Below are 19,206 nucleotides of genomic sequence, written 5' to 3'. Positions count from 1 at the left end.
TTGCCGCATCGCGTCTGTGTGACGTCAAGGAGGACGTGAAAACGGCGAATAAATGGCGTGATGCGTCAATACTTGGACATGCCACGCCATTTATTCGCCATTTTCGCGCCTGTTTGACGTTCACGTTCTCATGCTAAATCTTCCTGCCCTAATGATGGGTTTACGGGGTGATCCTATCGGCCTTTGCTGTCATGATTGTTCTATTTGAGCATCTCTATAATTGACGGACTATATTAGTGCCAATGCAAGATATCTAGATTAGTAATATAACTTATATCGATGTAAATGTATAATTTTTATATAGGGCATACTAGCTCATAAATTACTAATCCATTATAAACTTCCGTTTCAAAAATAATATTACTTTCGGATTAAGAACCGAGCGAACGTCTGCCTGAAGGAATCTTGTCTGACTTCTTTCATTCACATTCTCTTTCTCATCTCAAAATAATCATGATACACAACAGTTTTAAAATATCGAAAACATTTTAGTCGCCGATTTCCACTTAGGAAAATTCTCCTCAGAACCGGATCAAATTTTTTTTTGTCTGAGTACTGTTCTCAATCAGAACTAATTGGCTTACCACACGCAAAAAAATTTCCTGTCCGTTCCTGATTTTAAGTACATGAAAGCCAGCCTTAAGGCGGATTTTTATCCACTTCAAAATATCGCAAAAGAAAGCAATTTAACGCGTTCGCATTTCGTGAAAACATCCAGTATTTACGTAGCAAGATCAGATAGATTGATAGACTAAGATTAGAATTTGCAGCCTCTTACAGAATATAGCTGAATTATATTTGAATATACATAACAAATTTATTAGGAGTCTGAAATGGACTAAATGTTTCAAGTTATATATTAGAATTATACATATATTTAACTATTTTACACTGTGGAAACTACGCAAAAGAATCCCCATCGGCATCGGTCTGATTAAATTTTAACTGAATAGACAAGTCGGTGCCGTGCATATATGAACCGTATATGAACGCTTACTGATTTTAATTGATGTAAATGATGTTTACCAAACCAGAAGCAGTCAAAACTTATGACAAACCTACAAAATGCATGCTTGTTACTATATTTCTTCGTGTTAAAATGGTAGGCAGCAAAGCAAAGCAAATGGATTGATCAAAGACAAAGAACAGTAGAAAATGTAGGTTTTTTACTTCTTTATTTTTACACAATCTATGATATTTGTTACTATACAAGTCAAATACAATAGTGAATACATAGAAAGTTTATGATCCATGTACGAAAAGATTTTTCGTATTTGTGGAAATATTCAAAGAATTAAATCACAATTATTCGCTAATTGGAATCCTTATCTCAGTTAATCTGCCTTGTATCCAGCCCCTAAAATATGATAGGATTTGGTGAGTCAGTTGTAGAGTGTCTCCATAGACTAACCATTTCAACACCCCTGTTTTTCTTAAAATGCGTCTTTATTTGTTGTACGATAACACTCTAAAGTCTAAAGAGTTATCAACACATTTTCGGAACTCTTAAAAAAAGAGTTATTCGCATTTTTCGGCTATTTTATAAACATCCGGGGTGGATTGCAATGCAGAGAATGTAGGGACAAAATCTATAATACAATCAGACATCAAAATCAATTGTATAAGCATAATCATTAGAAACATAGCTAGGAAACTCGGCGAACACTTTGATCTATCTTTTTCACACGTTAACGCAAACTCGTACACGGTGAAAACAAATTAACATCAAATATTAATTCATTTTGAAGTCTGAAAGTTTATCGTACTTCCTATGTTATGACTGACTGACCAGTGGCGGATTTAGCGTTAGTCAAAATAAATTATAAAAGTTAACATTAGCTCAGATAAAAAAAACCTTATGGTTGGAGTTTAAAATAACGGGGATATGACCAACATAACCTCTCAAAATAATTCCATTGCAAGATTTTAAATTCTGAAATAAAAATTACTTGTGAAAGCCAATAGCACGGTTATTCCGGTGATTTGAAATTAAAATTTGCTGCAGTGATTTATTTTGCCTAACGCTGGATCCAGTATTGTTATTACTTATTATCTATGGACTATACATCCACAGCATCTATTTTCGCAGCGCAATGGCCTTACAATTTTACGACAAACAGGTTTTCCTACAATCGTTAAAATTTAAAAAATCTTCTTATAGCCACGAACTTGACTAAACTGCAGTACATGGCCACACCAAAACATTCATTTTGTTCACGTTGGACGATTTTGTTGTCATCATAAAATGATGATGATCATAACTTGACCATGCAATCATCACTTCTTTTTCTTCTTTTGCTCTTCACCGTCGTCAGGTGAATACACAGGACTAGACGGAGAATACGCTGACCCCGGAGAATACCCAGGTGTAGCAGGTGTATAACTTGGAGAAGTTGGAGAATATTGTGGTGATGAAGGGGAGTACTGTGGGGAGACGTTTGAAGCACCGCCGGGTGTTGAAGGACTGTACGTCGGCGACGATGGAGAGTATCTGGGCGCAACAGGACTATAGTCTTCACCAGTGGAGTATTGTGGAGAGGTAGGGGAATAATTAGGAGATGATGGTGAATACTGCGGAGAACTTGGGGAATAATGCGGTGATGTCGGTGAGTTTGGAGAGTATTGAGGTGAACTTGGCGAGTACTGAGGAGAGGATGGGGAATACTGGGGGGAGGAGGGAGAATACTGTGGGGATGTGGGTGAATATTGAGGTGAGGCAGGAGAATATTGTGGTGAAGTCGGGGAGTAATTCGGTGAAGTTGGAGAGTATGTGGGGGATGTTGGGGAGTATGTGGGTGAGGTTGGAGAATATTTCGGAGATGATGGTGTGTACGATGGGGAGGTGGGTGAATAGGTTGGTGATGTGGGACTGTATTTTGGAGAAGTTGGGGAGTAACTTGGAGAAGTCGGAGAATAACTTGGAGATGATGGTGAGTACTTCGGAGAACTTGGGGAATATGATGGCGATGATGGTGAGTAGTTTCGGTTTGACTCCGGGGTATAACTTGGAGAAGAAGGAGAATAAGATGGTGAAGATGGGGAGTACGATGGGGATGAAGGGCTGTAGTTTGGTGATGTTGGTGAGTAGGAGGGTGATGTTGGAGAGTACGACGGAGATGTTGGGGAATAAGAGGGAGAAGTGGGTGAGTACGATGGAGATGTCGGTGAATAGGAAGGAGAGGTTGGACTGTAGGATGGTGAGGTAGGACTATAGGATGGAGATGTCGGGCTGTATGAGGGAGATGTGGGCGAGTAAGATGGAGAAGTTGGTGAATAGGAGGGTGAGGTTGGTGAATACGAGGGCGAAGTTGGGGAGTATGATGGTGAAGTGGGAGAATAAGAGGGTGATGTAGGACTATATGAGGGAGATGTAGGAGAATACGACGGTGAAGTTGGGGAGTAAGACGGCGAAGTCGGGGAATAGGATGGTGAGGTTGGGGAGTAGGAGGGTGAAGTAGGAGAGTAGCTAGGACTTGCAGGAGTGAAACCACCGGCATTAGGTGATGTAGGTGAATAACCAGGGGATGTTGGTGAGTAAGATGGACTGGTAGGTGACATAGATGGTGAACTTGGCATAAACGCAGGACTAGCTGGTGAATAACTGGCAGCACCACCTGGACTGGGGATATAGGGACTGACAGGTCCACCAGGAGAACCAGGTGACCCAGGATTTGGACTCCAACCACCAGGACTAAACCCACCACCTGGGCTAAATCCACTGGCATCAGATCCGGCTGGAGAAAACCCTGCACCTCCAGGAGTCATACCACTACCCATGCCTGGACTCCATGCCTCTTGATAATTTGGAGTGGCTCCTTGGTTCCACGGTGTCATTTGAGGAGACATGGCTGAGGTAGGAGAATTTGCTAAACCAAAGAACATTCCTGGCGCTAATTAGGAAGAAAAATTGAATTTCAAAATCACCCAAATCGCAAGTTATAACCATTGCCTTCAGGGACAAGAAGCATCTATTGCCCGTCTAGATAAAATGAGTGTAAATACCCTATAAAGCCGTACACTATTTAGCGCCTAACTGTTATAACAATTGTATTTATGCCGTTTTCTCTAATCCACATTGGGTATTTTACCTAAACTTATCTTATATATGCTCAAGCGAAAATAGTGTAGTTCCATCGTTAAAAATCCACTCATAAAATGTCATATGAATGAAGAACCTACCAGCCATCGGTCCACTTCCAAACAGGCCACTAGCAAGCATATGTGTTGGGATTTCCATTCCATTTTTGCATTTCTCAGAATCCAACATTAGATCAAAACATCCAGTTCCAATCTTAGGTAGTTGACCCATAATGATACTTTCGCTGACTCCAAGTAAATGATCTACTTCGCCGTGAGAAGCGGCCTCCATTAATACGTCAACCTAGAGAGTTGGTATATAAATATATTTATTATATGGTGTTCAAAATCCTCTATTCTGATTGGTTGACGAGCGGTCCGTAAAAAGCATATTCGGACCAGTATCCCGGATGTTTCAATAAACCGATTATTGACCTCACTTGTTAGGTCTTCACTGTGAAATATCAGATCGAGGTTTTTGCAGTAAAAAGCCTCGGTCTGATATTTCACAGTACAGACCTAACAAGCGAGGTCAATAATCAGTTAATATATAAATCAATTCACGAACAAGTGTGGTCACCATGCCAGGCGACCATAGAAGGTATGTGTTTGTATAAAAATGATATCATGAAAAAAGGTATGAATCATTTATGCATGTATATAACTGGGATGAAAGTTGCATACTTACAGTTTCCTCAAATGAGCATCTCATAAGAGCTCCACAATCTTGTCTGTTAATTCCGTGCCGAGTAATGGCCATTAAATGCCCTTTACACGTCATGACGTCACACAGCAACGCTAAATGACGATAGTTTACGTACGAACCATCAAACGAGATGACGTGATTCATTTCCCGTTCAACTGCTTTCCGCACAGCCTCGATACCAAGCACCTGGAAGAGGAAGGCATATGCTTGAAAAAGGATTTAACACTAGTATAATTACTAATTACTCTTATACGAAACTGAACATTTTGTGTGGTGCATGAAAAGACATTTTGTATGATTTGGTAGTTATGTCTCACACAGACAATTATTATTCAAAGAAATTGGGTAACAAGCATGCTTTGGCATGCTTCTACCAAAATATTGCATCGTATAAGGTGGGTAATATCTTAAATAATTTGTATTTTTGCTGTACTAGGAAAACTTATTTATCTAGAAGAGTACTTACGGAAAATATTTCACAGATATCATTCGAGGTTGTCCTTACTGGATCTACATCTTGATCGCTCAAAACCTGAACATGGTGCAAGAAATCCAGTTTAAATAAACATTAAAGAATCATAAAATCACGAAACATGCAGGTATCAAAATAACTACGTAAACAGAAGTTACTTCAAACATTAGCTAGTGCAAAAAGGCCATACACCGACATACAGTACATAGCGTAGCATTGTTGGAAAGATAATAACTTAACATAAAATAAAATAACAACATACGTACATATAAACGTTTACCTGAACTGAAACAGACAATTTATACAAACACTAGCAAATCCACGTTGGGGATTATAGCATATACATACAATTTACTCATAGCACACATATAAATAAATTCTACAATATGTAAAGTTGAAAGAATTTTTCTTACTCTCATTAAACTAACACCATCTGTTTCCAGCAGCCATTCTGGTAGTGCTTTAAAGTCTCCTTGCTCAGTTATTACAATTCTTTTCTTACTATCTTGTTGTGGTAAATGCATATAAACTTTAGAAATTGCTTCGATTCCTTGCAATGTCATATCGGTCAACATATTAGCTTCGATACAACGCAAAAAGACATCGTCATCCATCTTATCGAGCTGCTCCTCTTCCTACAGCCAATGATATAGTTAAGTTAAGATAGATTTCTCCAATACATATTTCTCCATTTCTCCATATGCATGGCCCCCCCTTGAATCCCCATACACAGTGCGTTCATGTCAATATTAATTTAAACGTATTGGATTCAAAATATTGCATTCACATATACCTCCTGCATCTTATTTTCATCATTATTCATGATCCTGATACGAAGCACCAATTTCTCGGCATTATCGTCGTTAAAAATACAATTCAGATCATCTCCAAATGCCATATTAATTTTCTCAGATATTTGTTCCATGGTCAGCTTCTTGTCTGTCATTCGTTTTCTGTCCAGCTCAATACGCAACAACCAAGGCGAGATTCGTGTGACGTCAAAGTCAGGCATTTCATAGTAGACATTCACGAAGTCTTGATCTTCAGAAATGACAGTGTTCTGAGGATCGGGATCATAATATATAGCTGTGTTGGCTGTTACCTTTCGCAATGTCGTGTGTTCCAATCGACAAAGCACGTCCTGGAAGACACATCAGTCAATGAAGCAATGCAAGTTTACACACGTTTCACACAAATTTGTTAACAATATACCTTCGCTTTTTCCGCATCTCTAGCCGGTTTGCCGACTAGAAACACGGTCAACGAGGGCGTCTTCGGTCTTTTTGATACGTTCATGATTTCTTTCAATCTTGGTACGCCCAAAGTTACGTTCTTGGCGGAGACACCAGCATAATGGAAAGTATTCAAGGTCATCTGAGTGGCAGGTTCACCAAGACTCTGAGCCGCAAGTGGGCCTACCATCTCCCCTGGTTGAACCTTTAATAAGTTATGAAGACACGTGTGAATACTCAATTTCTAGTATTATACCCACGCATTCCCAGTATTATCTCTTGTTCTAAATTTCTTCGACCACAAACACACCTGTGCTAAGTTAAACCTTGTCTCGATCTCTCCAACAATCCAGTCGAAGGCCTGAGAGGACAAATGAAATTCTTCCAATACTCTTTTGGAGCATAATGTTGATCTGAGTAATATGTTGAATAACAAGGTCGCATTAGTTTGAGCTTGTTTACTGATGGGATCATCACCTTTTACCACCACAAGCCTGTCACTTAGTTTACGAACATCTGAAAGATAAAAACAAATCCATGCATTTACAACGACGGATGCCCTATATTATTGAACGGCTTATATATACATTGCTTGTTCAAATAACGCATTTTGATAGTTTCAAAGGATGACAGTTGTATTGAAAGATTATAGCGTACCTTGAACAATCTTGACAGGATTCAAATCACTGGGTATCCGCTTGTTAATGTGAAATGTCTTCTGAGCATTCCAAATCAAACGACCGAGGTTTACAGGGAGGGCAACCTACAACAAGAATTACAATCACCTCATCGTCATTTACCTTTTAACTCTGCCTGTATAAAGGTTTGCTAATATTTTCTAGATATAACTCATACAAGCACGTCCAGACGAGGCGTGTATCTAACTAATTGTTATCGTTCCACGGCTTAAATAAAGTTAAACTCGAGAAATTTTAATCAGAATGGCAGAAATTTTAATTTGACGTTCAAAGTTGTGTGGCATTTGTGGTTTATTACCTTGCTGTTACCAGAAGGAAATATGGATCTCAACACCTCACGATCCTTCTCTAATTGGGAAAACTCTGCTTCTAGTTCATGATGAGCAGCAGCACTTCCCACGATATCCCGAACTATTTCATCCTGAAGAAATCGTTTCATTCTCCTGCAATTCAAGAAAATAAACCACAATGTTATTAAACACAGAAAATTTAGCACCGAATCAACCCATCCAGATTATTGCAACAAACAAAAACTCTTCTTTCAAATAATTTGCCGTTGAAACATCAAAATACGTGTTTTTCCACCCTCGAATGAGTACCATGCATAAAATATCGAATGACAAGGTTATTCGAATGATCCTTTACACCGTATTGTATGTTATACGATTTAGGGAGGATTTGTTACTCTCTATAATTCACTTACCTCTCAATTCCAGATTCAAAATGAAACTTTCTTTCAAAAGCTGCAGTATTCGGTTTTAGGGAAGGCATATTTTGAAACTCGATGTGGGTCGCATCCATTCCATCTTCACCATATCTTAACTGAATAACTTGATTGACAGAATTACGTATTGTTCCATCGTAAGCTACCATAACACTTTCCATAGCTTTGATCAGACGACGCTGAATGTAACCTTTAAAGTCAAAAGACAGACAGTGAATTTTAGTAATGTGAAAATAAAATATTCATTAATTAGGAGAAGCCTTTACTTCAAGATATAATCACGTATTTAATTCAAAGCATACGAACCAGTTTCACTAGTTTTCACAGCGGTATCAATCAGACCTTCACGACCACCCATGGCGTGAAAGAAAAACTCGGTTGGTGTAAGGCCAGCAAGATACGAGTTCTCAACAAAACCTCTACTCTCAGGACCATAATCATCTTTGATAAAATGAGGTAATGTACGATGGTTAAATCCGAATGGGATTCGTTTACCCTCAACGTTCTGCTGTCCTACCACAGCAATAACCTATAGAATAGAATAAAAAATGGACATTAAATTATTGTTAAGATGTAGAGTAAGAGATTGTTAAGATGTAGAGACAATCAGCGAAGATGCTTCAGATATCTGATGTTTTTAATACAATCGGCCGGCGGAAGATTCATTTCTTATCTGCCGAAAACATTAAAACAATAGAATAACATGATGCAAATTCTACAATGGAGTAATGGCCCTTGGACAATGCCAAGTTTCTTACCTGTGAAATGTTGATTTTGGAACCTTTAGAGCCAGCTACAACCATAGCTTTGAAATTATTGAACTCTGATAAACTTTTCTGAGCGCTGCTACCAGTCTTGTCACGACAGTCATTTAGGATACGATTCACCTAGGTAATTAAAATTTTTACCGTTAACGCTATGAAGAAAGTAATTTTAAAACAAAGTAGGTATCCTATACATTTTCATTTCGAATTATTTAGAACGAAATACAATACGTTAAATTCGCCTTTTGAATAAGCTCACACACATGCACGGAGAACAAAAAAGTCACGCGGGTAATTTCTGCATTTAATATATGTATAACTCCCACCTGGTTTTCAAACGTCTGTCTCAAGGTATTACCAGGAGTTGGTTCAAGTTCGTCATTGTGGGCCTTCTCGATAACCTGAATAACGTCATCCTTGAACGAAAAAATATAAAATAAAAAATCGTATTATATGTACATTCCACCTTGGGGCACCCTTCTTGTGAAAAATTATTATGGCGGCATGGTTTACAAGTCAACATGTTCCCCATAATGTTCTCTATTACTTTATCATGTTCCCCATAATGTTCTCTATTACTTTTTAAAACATGTAAAGGTCTGCTGACACGATCCAATTTTGTTGGATCCAATTCACTTCTGATGGATGTTTTACAGTCTGTTGTCTTGTAATGTATCATGTATATAAGCAGCAAGCCCACTCAAGCCAATGCACTATAGCTTCATCAATAACTGAGTATATTTCATACGTCGGAAGTGAATTGGATTTAACAAAATTGAATCCGGTGAACAGACCTTAAGAGTACTCTTCCACCACTTTGTAATCAACTACTGTGTTGCTTCCTATTCAGTCCATGCTGCAACAAATTGGATCACTATAATGATTAATCCTTTACCTTTGCTTTTTTCGTCGTTTTCTGAATAACCTCGTACGTTTCGTTATCAGCAATACAATCTCCTATGCCAATACTATGTCCCTCAATCAACAGCCAGTTGTTAACACAAGTCTGGATCTCTCCATAAAAATTCTTAGCGACTTCATGGCCTAACTCCATGGCGACGATATGAACCAAACTGCCGGACGACGTTCCTAAACTTTTCTTACAGATAATTCCTGACAGTAGATCACCATCTTCCACCAATACCTAGAAGATGAAACCCCATGGAATATATGGCATGATTCATTTAAATGCAAATGCAAAGTCTAATATCAACCATATTGGCGGTATTACTAACAAGTTCAGTTCCCCATTAACATAGGCGGCCCAGGAAGCATGCGAAATATATTATGTAAATATATATAGTATATTAACATGCATATATATATAATCTTATGCTTCCTATCACAGTTATACTAAAATACTATAATCGCGGATAGAAAATAGAGGGATGGATCGTATATACATAGAAAACCGTTCGTCAATCTTTCTAAGGAAAATTCCTTTGTATACCTTTGTATCACCAGGTGAAATGTGTCTGTATGGTCCATCGTCTTCTTCATCAGGATGGGTACTGTGAGCTCTAATCATATTGACATTGCCAGGGATTAAGATTGAGAAGATCTGTTTTCCAGTCCATAATGGTTTGGGTTTCAATATTGCTGGGACTGGTAACTTGCCGTTCCAGCTTGGTAACCACATCAACAAGTTCATAACGACATCCTTTAAAAGTTTAAAAAAATAATTGTACGTTTTACAAACGGAAATCTTTCAAGCTACATGTTATCCCGGCCTTTTTTTTTCCATTTCCTTCTCCTATTAATTAACATATTGTCAAGGGCTCAAATATAAAACCGATATTTTTCGGCATAACATCCCTTACATGCAATTAAGCTTCGAACCATCCAACGTTAAAACATTCCTCAATATTACAAAGTTTGGATATACAGAATTTACGACACTTGCTTAATTTTGAATGAAGCATCGAGGCTTAAAGAACAAAAACTTTATTTCTCATCCTTTTAAACACACATTTATACAAACAAATACTGTAAAAGAAAACTCCTCCAAATACTGTGATATTCTTACTTTTCGTGCATGACAAACGACATATTTTATCATTAATTCATTTGGTTGGTAGACACCACGCATGCTAATTACTACAATTCCTTCTACTAGGAGATAAACGCTGACAAGCAGATGTACCTTTTCCATCATAACATCCCTCTTGGTAAATTTCCGAACAGCTGTTAGCGAATCTTGCACAATACCCATGACGGGTCTGTTTGATTGTGGTGTGATAACCTGTCGTGGCACCATCATTAATTCGGATATTTCAGCACGTGCTTCAAGCGATTGTGGCACGTGAAGATTCATTTCATCACCGTCAAAATCAGCGTTGTAAGGTGTTGTGACACTGTACCAAAAATTACAAACAAATGTCACAAACAAGACAAGACCATGCAAAATTACAAGAATGTTAAGACAAGGTGCGGTTGCGGGGAAAACGCAAATTTCAAACAAAACAAATGAGGCATGAGGTTTCTTTTAAAAAGAATGGCAACCAACGTGGAAAAATCATGCAAGCATTCGTTCAGTCCATAATCCATCAGACTTCTGTCACTTACCTGAGATTAAGACGAAACGTGGACCAAGGCAAAACCTTTACGCGATGACCCATCATAGACATTTTGTGCAAAGTTGGTTGACGATTAAATACAATCAAATCTTCGTCTCTCAAATGACGCTCCACCTGAAAGCATCAGAACTTACTGTTTACATCGTACAAACATGCTTCTACTTTGCAAATTTTGCGTTATGTAACATGCATACTCCGTGTAAAAAGGCTGCATCTTTGAGGCCAGCATTAATCTTTAATGCGCATTAAAATACCTTGTAGCCATATTGAAGATGCAAATCGCTGGGTTTTGGATGGAAACGTAAATCAATTCGGTCTCCATTATCGCGAATGATATATTTTGCTCCAGGATAATGAGAACTACCACGACGAACCAGTTCCTGCATGCTGCAAATTTGAACAACTTCTGTTAGTCACTGATGGCGTTTTGCTATGATTAATCAAATGAAAAATTAAACCCTTTGTAAACAGCATCGGATACAGTAGACTCTGGTGGGGTGCTAGACCACCTTAGCAAACGATTTTGAAATAATCTTTTTGGACGTTCTATCGTGCATACAGTATATTATAAATTACGGATTGGAACAAAACTTTTGTCTTGTATAATAAACAGCACGTATCCTACACATAACACTAGCTATGAAACACATAACACTAGCCATAAATGTTGAGCATCACTGTATCTCACCGATCAATATTGAATGGTGTCACAATTTCTGGGAAAGTTAAATTCTGCGCGATCATTCTCGGAACGCCCACTTGATCAATTGAAAGATTCGGATCTGGTGTAATAACAGCACGGGCAGAGAAATCAACTCGTTTTCCCATGAGATTACCACGAATACGACCTTCTTTGCTTTTCAATCTTTGCTTTATTGATTTCAAAGGACGCCCTGACTTTTGCATTGCCTGGTTTCATAAAACACATATGCAGATAAGAAAATCATTGCCGTAAATGCAATAAGGTAGGCCTAAATGCAATATCAATATTAAAGAGGAATAATAACACGAAATAGGAGCGTCTCCACAAGACGCAACATTTATATTACCTTAGGTAAGCCGGGGATTTCATTATCAAACAACGTTGATACATGATACTGTAACATCTTCGTATCTTCAGCGATGATATGAGCGGCTGCACCATTCAGTTCATTTCTTTTAAGGCCATTATTACATTTAACAACATCTGAAAGCTTGTGAGTCAAATCATCCTTAAGAAAACCATGCAACACATACAATTAACAAATGAATGAAAGTATATGTAAATACATGTATTTGCTGGTTGCGCAGGCCAAAACAATATAAAATGGAATACAGGTAATCTCGTTTTCTCTCTCCTGAACTAGTTAAAGTGTAAGATGTTGTAAAGTCATCTTACTTGACTTCTAGCACTTCCACCGTGCATGACAATGGAAGGTCGGACAGGTAATGGAGGCACAGGCAACACAGTCAAAATCATCCAATCCGGGCGACAATTCTGAGGATCCATGCCAATGATTGTGCATTCTTCATCTGAAATTCTTTTAAAGATCTCGTGAACCCTTTCTGCCGTCAAGACAATTTTCTTTTCCTGTGAATCCTCATTCACGTGTTTCCACTCAGCAGTAAGCTCCAGACCTTGCCTCCTGATTTGTGGCTGGTAACGACCGCAACCACCATGACCCTACAAATAACCAATGGGACCGCTTGACATGTGACGTAATTACTACACATAGAGCTACTTTAAGTAAGAAAATCATAAAACTGCACCTTAAACAGTAAGTGCGCAGATGATGTTAAGTAAGAAAATCTTAAAACTGAACCTTAAACAGTAAGTGCGCAGATGATGTTGGCTGAGTAGGCCTAAGACCGGATACGTGTGGACGGGGCCGAAGTTTATTGTTTGTTAAATCCCAGGCAATTGAATAAAAAGATAGTTGATGTAGCTAAACTTTTCTCAGAATGTTTGCAGTTGAAATTTGTAAAAATAACAGTGTTCTTTTGAGAGATAAATGTAAAACAGAAAATGATTTTCTTCGTTGGTGGACTACGTTATTTTACGTTTTTCTTGTCATTCTTTCCAGTCACGCATTTTGGTCCGTCAAGAGGGGGCAAACATTTGTGAAAGGCTACCTCGGAATTGACAAAAACATTTAGAGGGATTATCTAGATTTAAACGAGCTTGAATCACGTTTCCGTAATGATGGATGATAGGTGTGTCTAAACAGACGTTCCCGTCGTAGAATACAATTATTATAAATATATTAGGCTTGTTTGCCGAGTTTCGTGTGATTTCCAATTTCATAAATGAATTTCCATGACATTGGCAAGGTGTTCCCTCTAACTGAAAAAGGAATTCTGCCCCCAAGCTACTAACACTGCACCCCACCAAGTTCCAAGGCAATGAGAGTCAACTACAGTACAGGTCCCAGAACAAGTTGGTGAGCACCCAACAGGCTTGTTTACAAAGCTATATAATTTATCAAAGTCTCCAAGTGTGTAATATCTGTTATCTTTAAATCTCTTTAAATTGCATAAATATATGGTAATACTTCAAGAAAATTCTTCATGCATGCTCTGGGAAGTATGCAGCAACATCAATGTTGATACTCTACTGTAGTGAACTAAGATACAAAATGAAAGACTTTTATAGTATTTTTCACAAAGAATATAATATGGATTTTTCTTTTTTTATTTTTTTGGTTTTTTTGCAGTTAGCATAAAAATAGCAGGGACAAAAGTCATCCAATGACAGATTTTTTGTGCATGTTTATTACAAGTGACTATTAAACATTTTGACAACTTCACTTGAATTGAATATTACCTTTTTTACTTCACCATCACCTGCAGCACCATCAAGTTTGTCATCTATTTCATCACCACCTTCACAAATCTTTTTTCCTTTACAGAGTTCATAAACATGGACTATTCTTTTTCTTGCATGGCCATGTGTTTTTAACATGATTTCCTTGATTTTTGGATGGTCCTACAGTTTAAAATAAATTACATAAATTACCACTGCATACAGCCCGAAAAATTGTCTGAATATACCACATTAAATAAATAAATCTATATTACTTAATTTGATTACAACTAGGCCATGCAGTATATAGGCATACATATAGGTGCTTCGATCACTGATGAAAACAAAGCTCTGTACCTGATCAACAAGTAGTTTGGAACAGTAAAAGCACACACATCTTAAAACTTTAATGATTTTAGGAATTAAAGCAACATGGAATACTGGTTTTGAAAGCTCAATGTGTCCAAAGTGACCAGGGCACTCGGTCATATTTCCAGCACATGTCTGACATCGTGAAAAGCGATCACTGCAGCCCTGACGAGGGTCCATCAAGCCATTCAACTTTGGTCTTCCTCCCTCCATGGTTTCTGAGTATTTTACTCCTCCCTCGGTCACTGACATTTGTTTCTAAAGAAAATGACAAACTAGTGAAGAAGGATGCTGGAATTCAACTTTCAAATGCTAAAGCACTAATGTGGTAATGACTTAGCACAGACATTTTAACCATGTGTTACCCAGCTAACCCAATTAATATGTGACATTGTAAGGAAGAAATGCAAGATCCTGCATTTATTTCCAAATAATATATTGGTTGTTTTTTAACCGGCCACTATGCATATTCAACATACCCCCTCATGAATGCCCTGTTCTTCCGCATTATACCTGTTTACCCCAACATCAGCACCTGATTATCCCGACCTCTATACATGCAAAAAGTGCACACACTGCATGCAAAAATTATAGTAATAGCAACTATTGTTCAAGAATATAGCTCTATATACTATTTCATTTGCATGATGCAATGTGAAAATTTTAACCCATCAGGTAAGAAATAATTTATGCACTGATCAGGGAAGCATGCTCTGGCTAAATTGCTTATCAACACTATACTTACAAGTTCATCAGGACTGAATATGCCAAACTGGACTCTTTGGACCTTCTTTAAAGGTGCTGGAGAACCAGATCCAACAGCCATCTTCACTGATAACTAGGTAGGACAAGTGCAGCACCACAAGGCACTAGCCTTGGTGGGATTTGGGCTGTAGTAGACAAAACGAAACCTGCTCTAAATATTTTCCGATGCGATGACGTCGTTGTTTGATACTCGGTTTTGTTAAGAATAAAACATCTGACAATTTGCCCAGACTACATTGTAAATGATAATTTCTGTAACAATATGGCCTTTATTGTCTGAAAGTGTTTTTCTTGCGATCTAGAGAGATACAGTCTACCCTTTTATCGCTGTACTCTACAATGCGCTTCCCAGCGCTTCTGAAGAAATGTAAAAGTCGAGCACATTTTTATAGGAAATGCATCTGATAGGGGAGTCCATCGCTAAATGTGAGGGCTTTCCGCTAGTCCCAGGCTTCCTTTTGGGTAAACGACAGGCTCAAAGCAAATTCGCAGGCAAAACTTGTCAGAAAAAGCCCGGATTGCAGGCGAAATTGCATCACACGTTCAAAGATGGTTGCCGGTAGGGAAAATTTGGAGGCAATAACTTCAGGAGAAAATGCTCCAGAAGAGCTTGATAATGTTTCTGAGGTTAGCAAAGTTGAATAATTCGACACTTCGGGTACTAAAGATACAAAATGGCGCAGAGTATGTAGAAATAACGCCCTATTTCAATGCAAAATTTTAGGACAATGATGACGACCCGGTAGAGGACGAGGTGAGTGGTGATGACGATGAGGCTGAGGCTGATGCAGAAGAACCCGAGGAGTCCGAAGATGAAGACGATGATGACGAGGATGAAGAAGATCCTGAGGATCCTCAAGATACATTAAGGGAAAAATGCGGCGAAATTTCGAGGTGTGTGGCATTAAAAAGTGAATTCGACACTTGTGAAGGTAGAGTGAACAGCAGAACGAAGACTGAGGAGAACTGTGCTCAAGAGTTACTTGACTTTGTAGGATGTGTTGATAAATGTGTAAGTATTTATTATAATTTACCCTAACTGGTTACATGAAAGGATATTGCTGAATTGAATAGTTTTCAGCAAAGTCCAATAGAACCTAAGGCCAGGAAATTATGGGCTATTGCTGTTTAATATTATTACATTTGATATTTTGGATACCCCCTGTCGAAGCATTTACATTTCCAAGGGTTCACTCACCACTCAGGTGTTTCTAAATTAGTATGCATTTGAAGATAATGTGGTAAGGGTTTCAAATATGAAGCTGGTGAGGTTTCGTCCAGTTTGGTCATTTACACAAATGAGGTTTCATCCAAAGTGGTCATTTACACAAATAGATATATTTCAAGACCAATGAATAGACCCAACAAAGTTTAGGATATTTTTTGGTAAAATGTTATATCTTATTGATTTCTAATTTGCAGGTTTCCAAATCATTATTTTCACATTTAAAATAAGATGTTATTTATTATGGAAGGATGAAGTAAAAAGTTGGTATTCAAGTGTTGCTCCTTTTCCTGATCTGGAGGATCTTGTATTAGATCAAAGATTCACAGATTGTTATCATAGTTAAACACAAATGTGTCTCATTGTATTGCAAGAACATGCAATTTCCAAATTAAAAGAGCTTTTAAACAACTTTGTGCAGTGTCTGCTATCATTACCCTTACTAGTTATAGATGCAATATAGATGCAATTGTTTTATATTGTTTTCTTTTGTCAAACTAATTTTTTTTATAGATCCCCATTTTACGGATCCCCAAAATTTCTACCAACATGAAGCTAAAGATAGAATTAAAATGATTTGATATTTCTACTAATATTTATGGCCACAGACCAAGCTAATAGTTAATTTCCAAATCGGGCAAAACAAGATGCCAAGAAAATGGAACATTCTACACTTCTGTGACAGATTATTAAAGTGATTTCCCGCTTTGAACACATTCTTGGAAAATCTACAATGATATCATTATAGTACCAACTTCTGCCTGAGACTCACCCACATGTGGACAACCTAGTTAACCACAGGCAGGAAGTTGAAAGAACTATGTTCCTGAAGGCTATTTTGTTAGGAAGCATCTTTCTTAATTAAATAGCATTACTCTACAACTAGTTTGGCATATTACAAAACTTAAGGAATATTATCTTTGAGACTTATTTTAAAAATAACTTTAAAAATCCCAAAATTTGCCATGTTGTATTATATATAGAGAGTTGTTGTCTTACATAGAGAGAGCTCACTGGTTGTATATAACATGACGTATTGCTAGTTGACGAAATTGTCACAAAATTTAAAATGTGGCTTGGCGCGGAAAGCAAGGCAAACAAAAAAAAAAAACAAGATTGATATTTGCGCAAAACACAGATCTGACCGATTCTCTCGACGTTTATTTATTTCGAACGTGTAGTTTCAAAATTTTGAAGCGATTTAATGGAAGTTGACCATCTTCCCAACAGACGACCTCCTAAACCTATCAGAGCTCCTTTGCTCAGTCCTGAAATCAACTTACAACTGAATATCACACCTGAGAAGAAAGTAACTCGTGAATCATACGTCAGGCGAGATGGACAGTCAGAATCAAGTTATAATTATACGATTACAAAAGAAAAGTTAGTCTATCTTTTATGCCTTAAGTCATTATTCTTCAACACAAACAAAAGAATTTTTAAATGATTATGCATGAAAGTGAGGCTTTATAATTGTCATATCCCTCAAGGCTTGTTTCCATGTTAGCTTAACAAATAGGGCTTATTTTGTTGGTCAATCTCATAGATTTCCCCTAATACTTCAAAGGAAGTTATTCTTTCCAATCCAGTATAGTTTATCAGGACCGACTAGATGGAAGAGATCAGACTTACAATTACTATACAAATTTAATAATCTTGTATGTTTGCATAGTGAAATAAGTAAGTGAATTAGCTTGTAGGTACACCACATAAGTAATTATTATTAAATTATTATTAATTTAAGCACTTTAGGTCTGTTAACCACTTTTCAGTTCCTTGTGTTTTCAGGTAATTGCACTAATAAAGGTCTGGGTTATGATGAAAGCTTTGCAGTAATAAATACTTACATGGTGTACCTACAAACTAATTTACTTATACAAATTTAATTTGGCGAAAATCAGTATACTCAGACCAATGTAGTCATATAGAGTATATTCTACTAATGTGCTTTTATTACACATTCAGTGTTTTGAGCCAGCCTCACATGAACACAACCTCCATTGTAACAAAGAAGATTAAAGAACTTAATCAAACAAAATTTGATGCACCTTCTTTGGTTAAGGAAGAGTTAAAAAAATCAGAAAAACTCCGTCAGGATATCGCAGAGAAAGCTTCAGAAGCATTAAACTATAATTCCAAGGAGTCCACCCATCCTGGATTAGTTTCCTTGGATGTGTCTGCAAGTGATCTAACATTGCAACAAAGGAAAGTGTTCAAAGAAAGAAAAGCAAGTGAAAGTAAAGAAGAGCCAGATATAATGAGCTTTTTATCAGATGATCTTGAATATGAAAGTGCTAGTCTCTCATGTGATTGTATTGCTGAAAGTTCAGAACTTGAACAAGAGTTGTTTACTGAACAAACTGAAGATGCATTTAGTTTGTTTGAGCTCATTGAGTGTTGGACTCGATAAGACACACACTACACAAAACATAGGCCAATAGCAATCCCTTGTTCTGGAATTTGGCATTTATGTAAAGTCATAAATCATTACAAGAAATCCAGCAAATGTTCTGCCTTGTACTCCCCTCTGACCTCCAATAGGAATTGAACCTACATGGCTATTTCACCTACACCTATTTCAAGCTTTATTCTAAAATCAATGAGGTTTAATTCTTGGAAGAGGATTTCAGATTTTAGTCACATTTTTGTTGTGGTCTAAATCATATTGTGTATATAACTTGCTTCACCAGTAAACCACCATCAACACTATATTGTTTTGTTTAAACTTTATGCTTACGTTGCTTTTATAACATCGAGACTAAATTTTTACAACTTGAGGCCGTGTTGCATAGCGTAATTAATATAATTCAGCAGCT

At 37.5% G+C, this 19,206-nt stretch overlaps 3 protein-coding genes across 4 annotated transcripts; 2 read left to right on the top strand and 1 right to left on the bottom strand.

Annotated features, from left to right (window-relative positions):
- Positions 1 to 1,158: 1,158 nt before the first annotated feature.
- On the bottom strand, positions 1,159 to 15,509 carry LOC114524717 (DNA-directed RNA polymerase II subunit RPB1-like). 2 transcript variants are annotated; one of them, XM_028545884.1, is made up of 25 exons: positions 15,146 to 15,509; positions 14,389 to 14,658; positions 14,053 to 14,214; positions 12,628 to 12,912; positions 12,299 to 12,460; positions 11,938 to 12,158; positions 11,504 to 11,636; positions 11,239 to 11,363; positions 10,817 to 11,027; positions 10,124 to 10,333; positions 9,569 to 9,817; positions 9,000 to 9,089; positions 8,668 to 8,796; positions 8,216 to 8,438; positions 7,889 to 8,099; positions 7,484 to 7,628; positions 7,145 to 7,250; positions 6,798 to 7,003; positions 6,468 to 6,692; positions 6,049 to 6,396; positions 5,669 to 5,890; positions 5,250 to 5,315; positions 4,766 to 4,969; positions 4,180 to 4,381; positions 1,159 to 3,890 (listed from the first exon to the last, which is right to left on the bottom strand). In XM_028545884.1, the coding sequence occupies exons 1-25, from the start codon at positions 15,224 to 15,226 to the stop codon at positions 2,278 to 2,280; spliced, it is 6,099 nt and encodes a 2,032-aa protein (XP_028401685.1). In that variant the 5' UTR covers positions 15,227 to 15,509; the 3' UTR covers positions 1,159 to 2,277. The 2 variants fall into 2 exon arrangements, with proteins under 2 accessions (XP_028401685.1, XP_028401692.1); XM_028545891.1 differs by lacking the exon at positions 15,146 to 15,509 and adding an exon at positions 14,880 to 14,962.
- Positions 15,510 to 15,676: 167 nt separating this feature from the next.
- LOC114527637 (cytochrome b-c1 complex subunit 6, mitochondrial-like) lies at positions 15,677 to 16,811 on the top strand. Its single transcript, XM_028549342.1, has 3 exons — positions 15,677 to 15,792; positions 15,890 to 16,177; positions 16,588 to 16,811. Exons 1-3 carry the CDS (start codon positions 15,715 to 15,717, stop codon positions 16,618 to 16,620), a joined length of 399 nt encoding a protein of 132 aa, XP_028405143.1. The 5' UTR covers positions 15,677 to 15,714; the 3' UTR covers positions 16,621 to 16,811.
- A 658-nt stretch (positions 16,812 to 17,469) lies between these two features.
- On the top strand, positions 17,470 to 19,136 carry LOC114525959. Its single transcript, XM_028547424.1, has 2 exons — positions 17,470 to 17,773; positions 18,356 to 19,136. Exons 1-2 carry the CDS (start codon positions 17,595 to 17,597, stop codon positions 18,798 to 18,800), a joined length of 624 nt encoding a protein of 207 aa, XP_028403225.1. The 5' UTR covers positions 17,470 to 17,594; the 3' UTR covers positions 18,801 to 19,136.
- Positions 19,137 to 19,206: the final 70 nt, after the last annotated feature.

This window comes from Dendronephthya gigantea, unplaced genomic scaffold (assembly GCF_004324835.1).
Source record: "Dendronephthya gigantea isolate DGI-Jeju-01 unplaced genomic scaffold, DenGig_1.0 000001F, whole genome shotgun sequence".
NCBI classification, from domain to species: Eukaryota; Metazoa; Cnidaria; class Anthozoa; order Malacalcyonacea; family Nephtheidae; genus Dendronephthya; species Dendronephthya gigantea.
The sequence above is the reverse complement of the archived record's forward strand: the minus strand, read 5'-3'. Positions and strand labels throughout refer to the sequence as shown.

Excerpts from the sequence above, each read along its gene's own strand:
- LOC114524717 (XM_028545884.1), bottom strand. The coding sequence starts at position 15,226 with ATGGCTGTTGGATCTGGTTCTCCAGCACCTTTAAAGAAGGTCCAAAGA. Across the intron at positions 9,090-9,568 it reads AAACGACGAAAAAAGCAAAG|GATGACGTTATTCAGGTTAT; the intron begins GTAAAGGATTAA and ends TTTTCGTTCAAG. Across the intron at positions 5,891-6,048 it reads ATGAAAATAAGATGCAGGAG|GAAGAGGAGCAGCTCGATAA; the intron begins GTATATGTGAAT and ends CATTGGCTGTAG.
- LOC114527637 (XM_028549342.1), top strand. The coding sequence starts at position 15,715 with ATGGTTGCCGGTAGGGAAAATTTGGAGGCAATAACTTCAGGAGAAAAT. Across the intron at positions 15,793-15,889 it reads AGCTTGATAATGTTTCTGAG|GACAATGATGACGACCCGGT; the intron begins GTTAGCAAAGTT and ends GCAAAATTTTAG. Across the intron at positions 16,178-16,587 it reads TAGGATGTGTTGATAAATGT|GTTTCCAAATCATTATTTTC; the intron begins GTAAGTATTTAT and ends TCTAATTTGCAG.
- LOC114525959 (XM_028547424.1), top strand. The coding sequence starts at position 17,595 with ATGGAAGTTGACCATCTTCCCAACAGACGACCTCCTAAACCTATCAGA. Across the intron at positions 17,774-18,355 it reads TATACGATTACAAAAGAAAA|TGTTTTGAGCCAGCCTCACA; the intron begins GTTAGTCTATCT and ends TTACACATTCAG.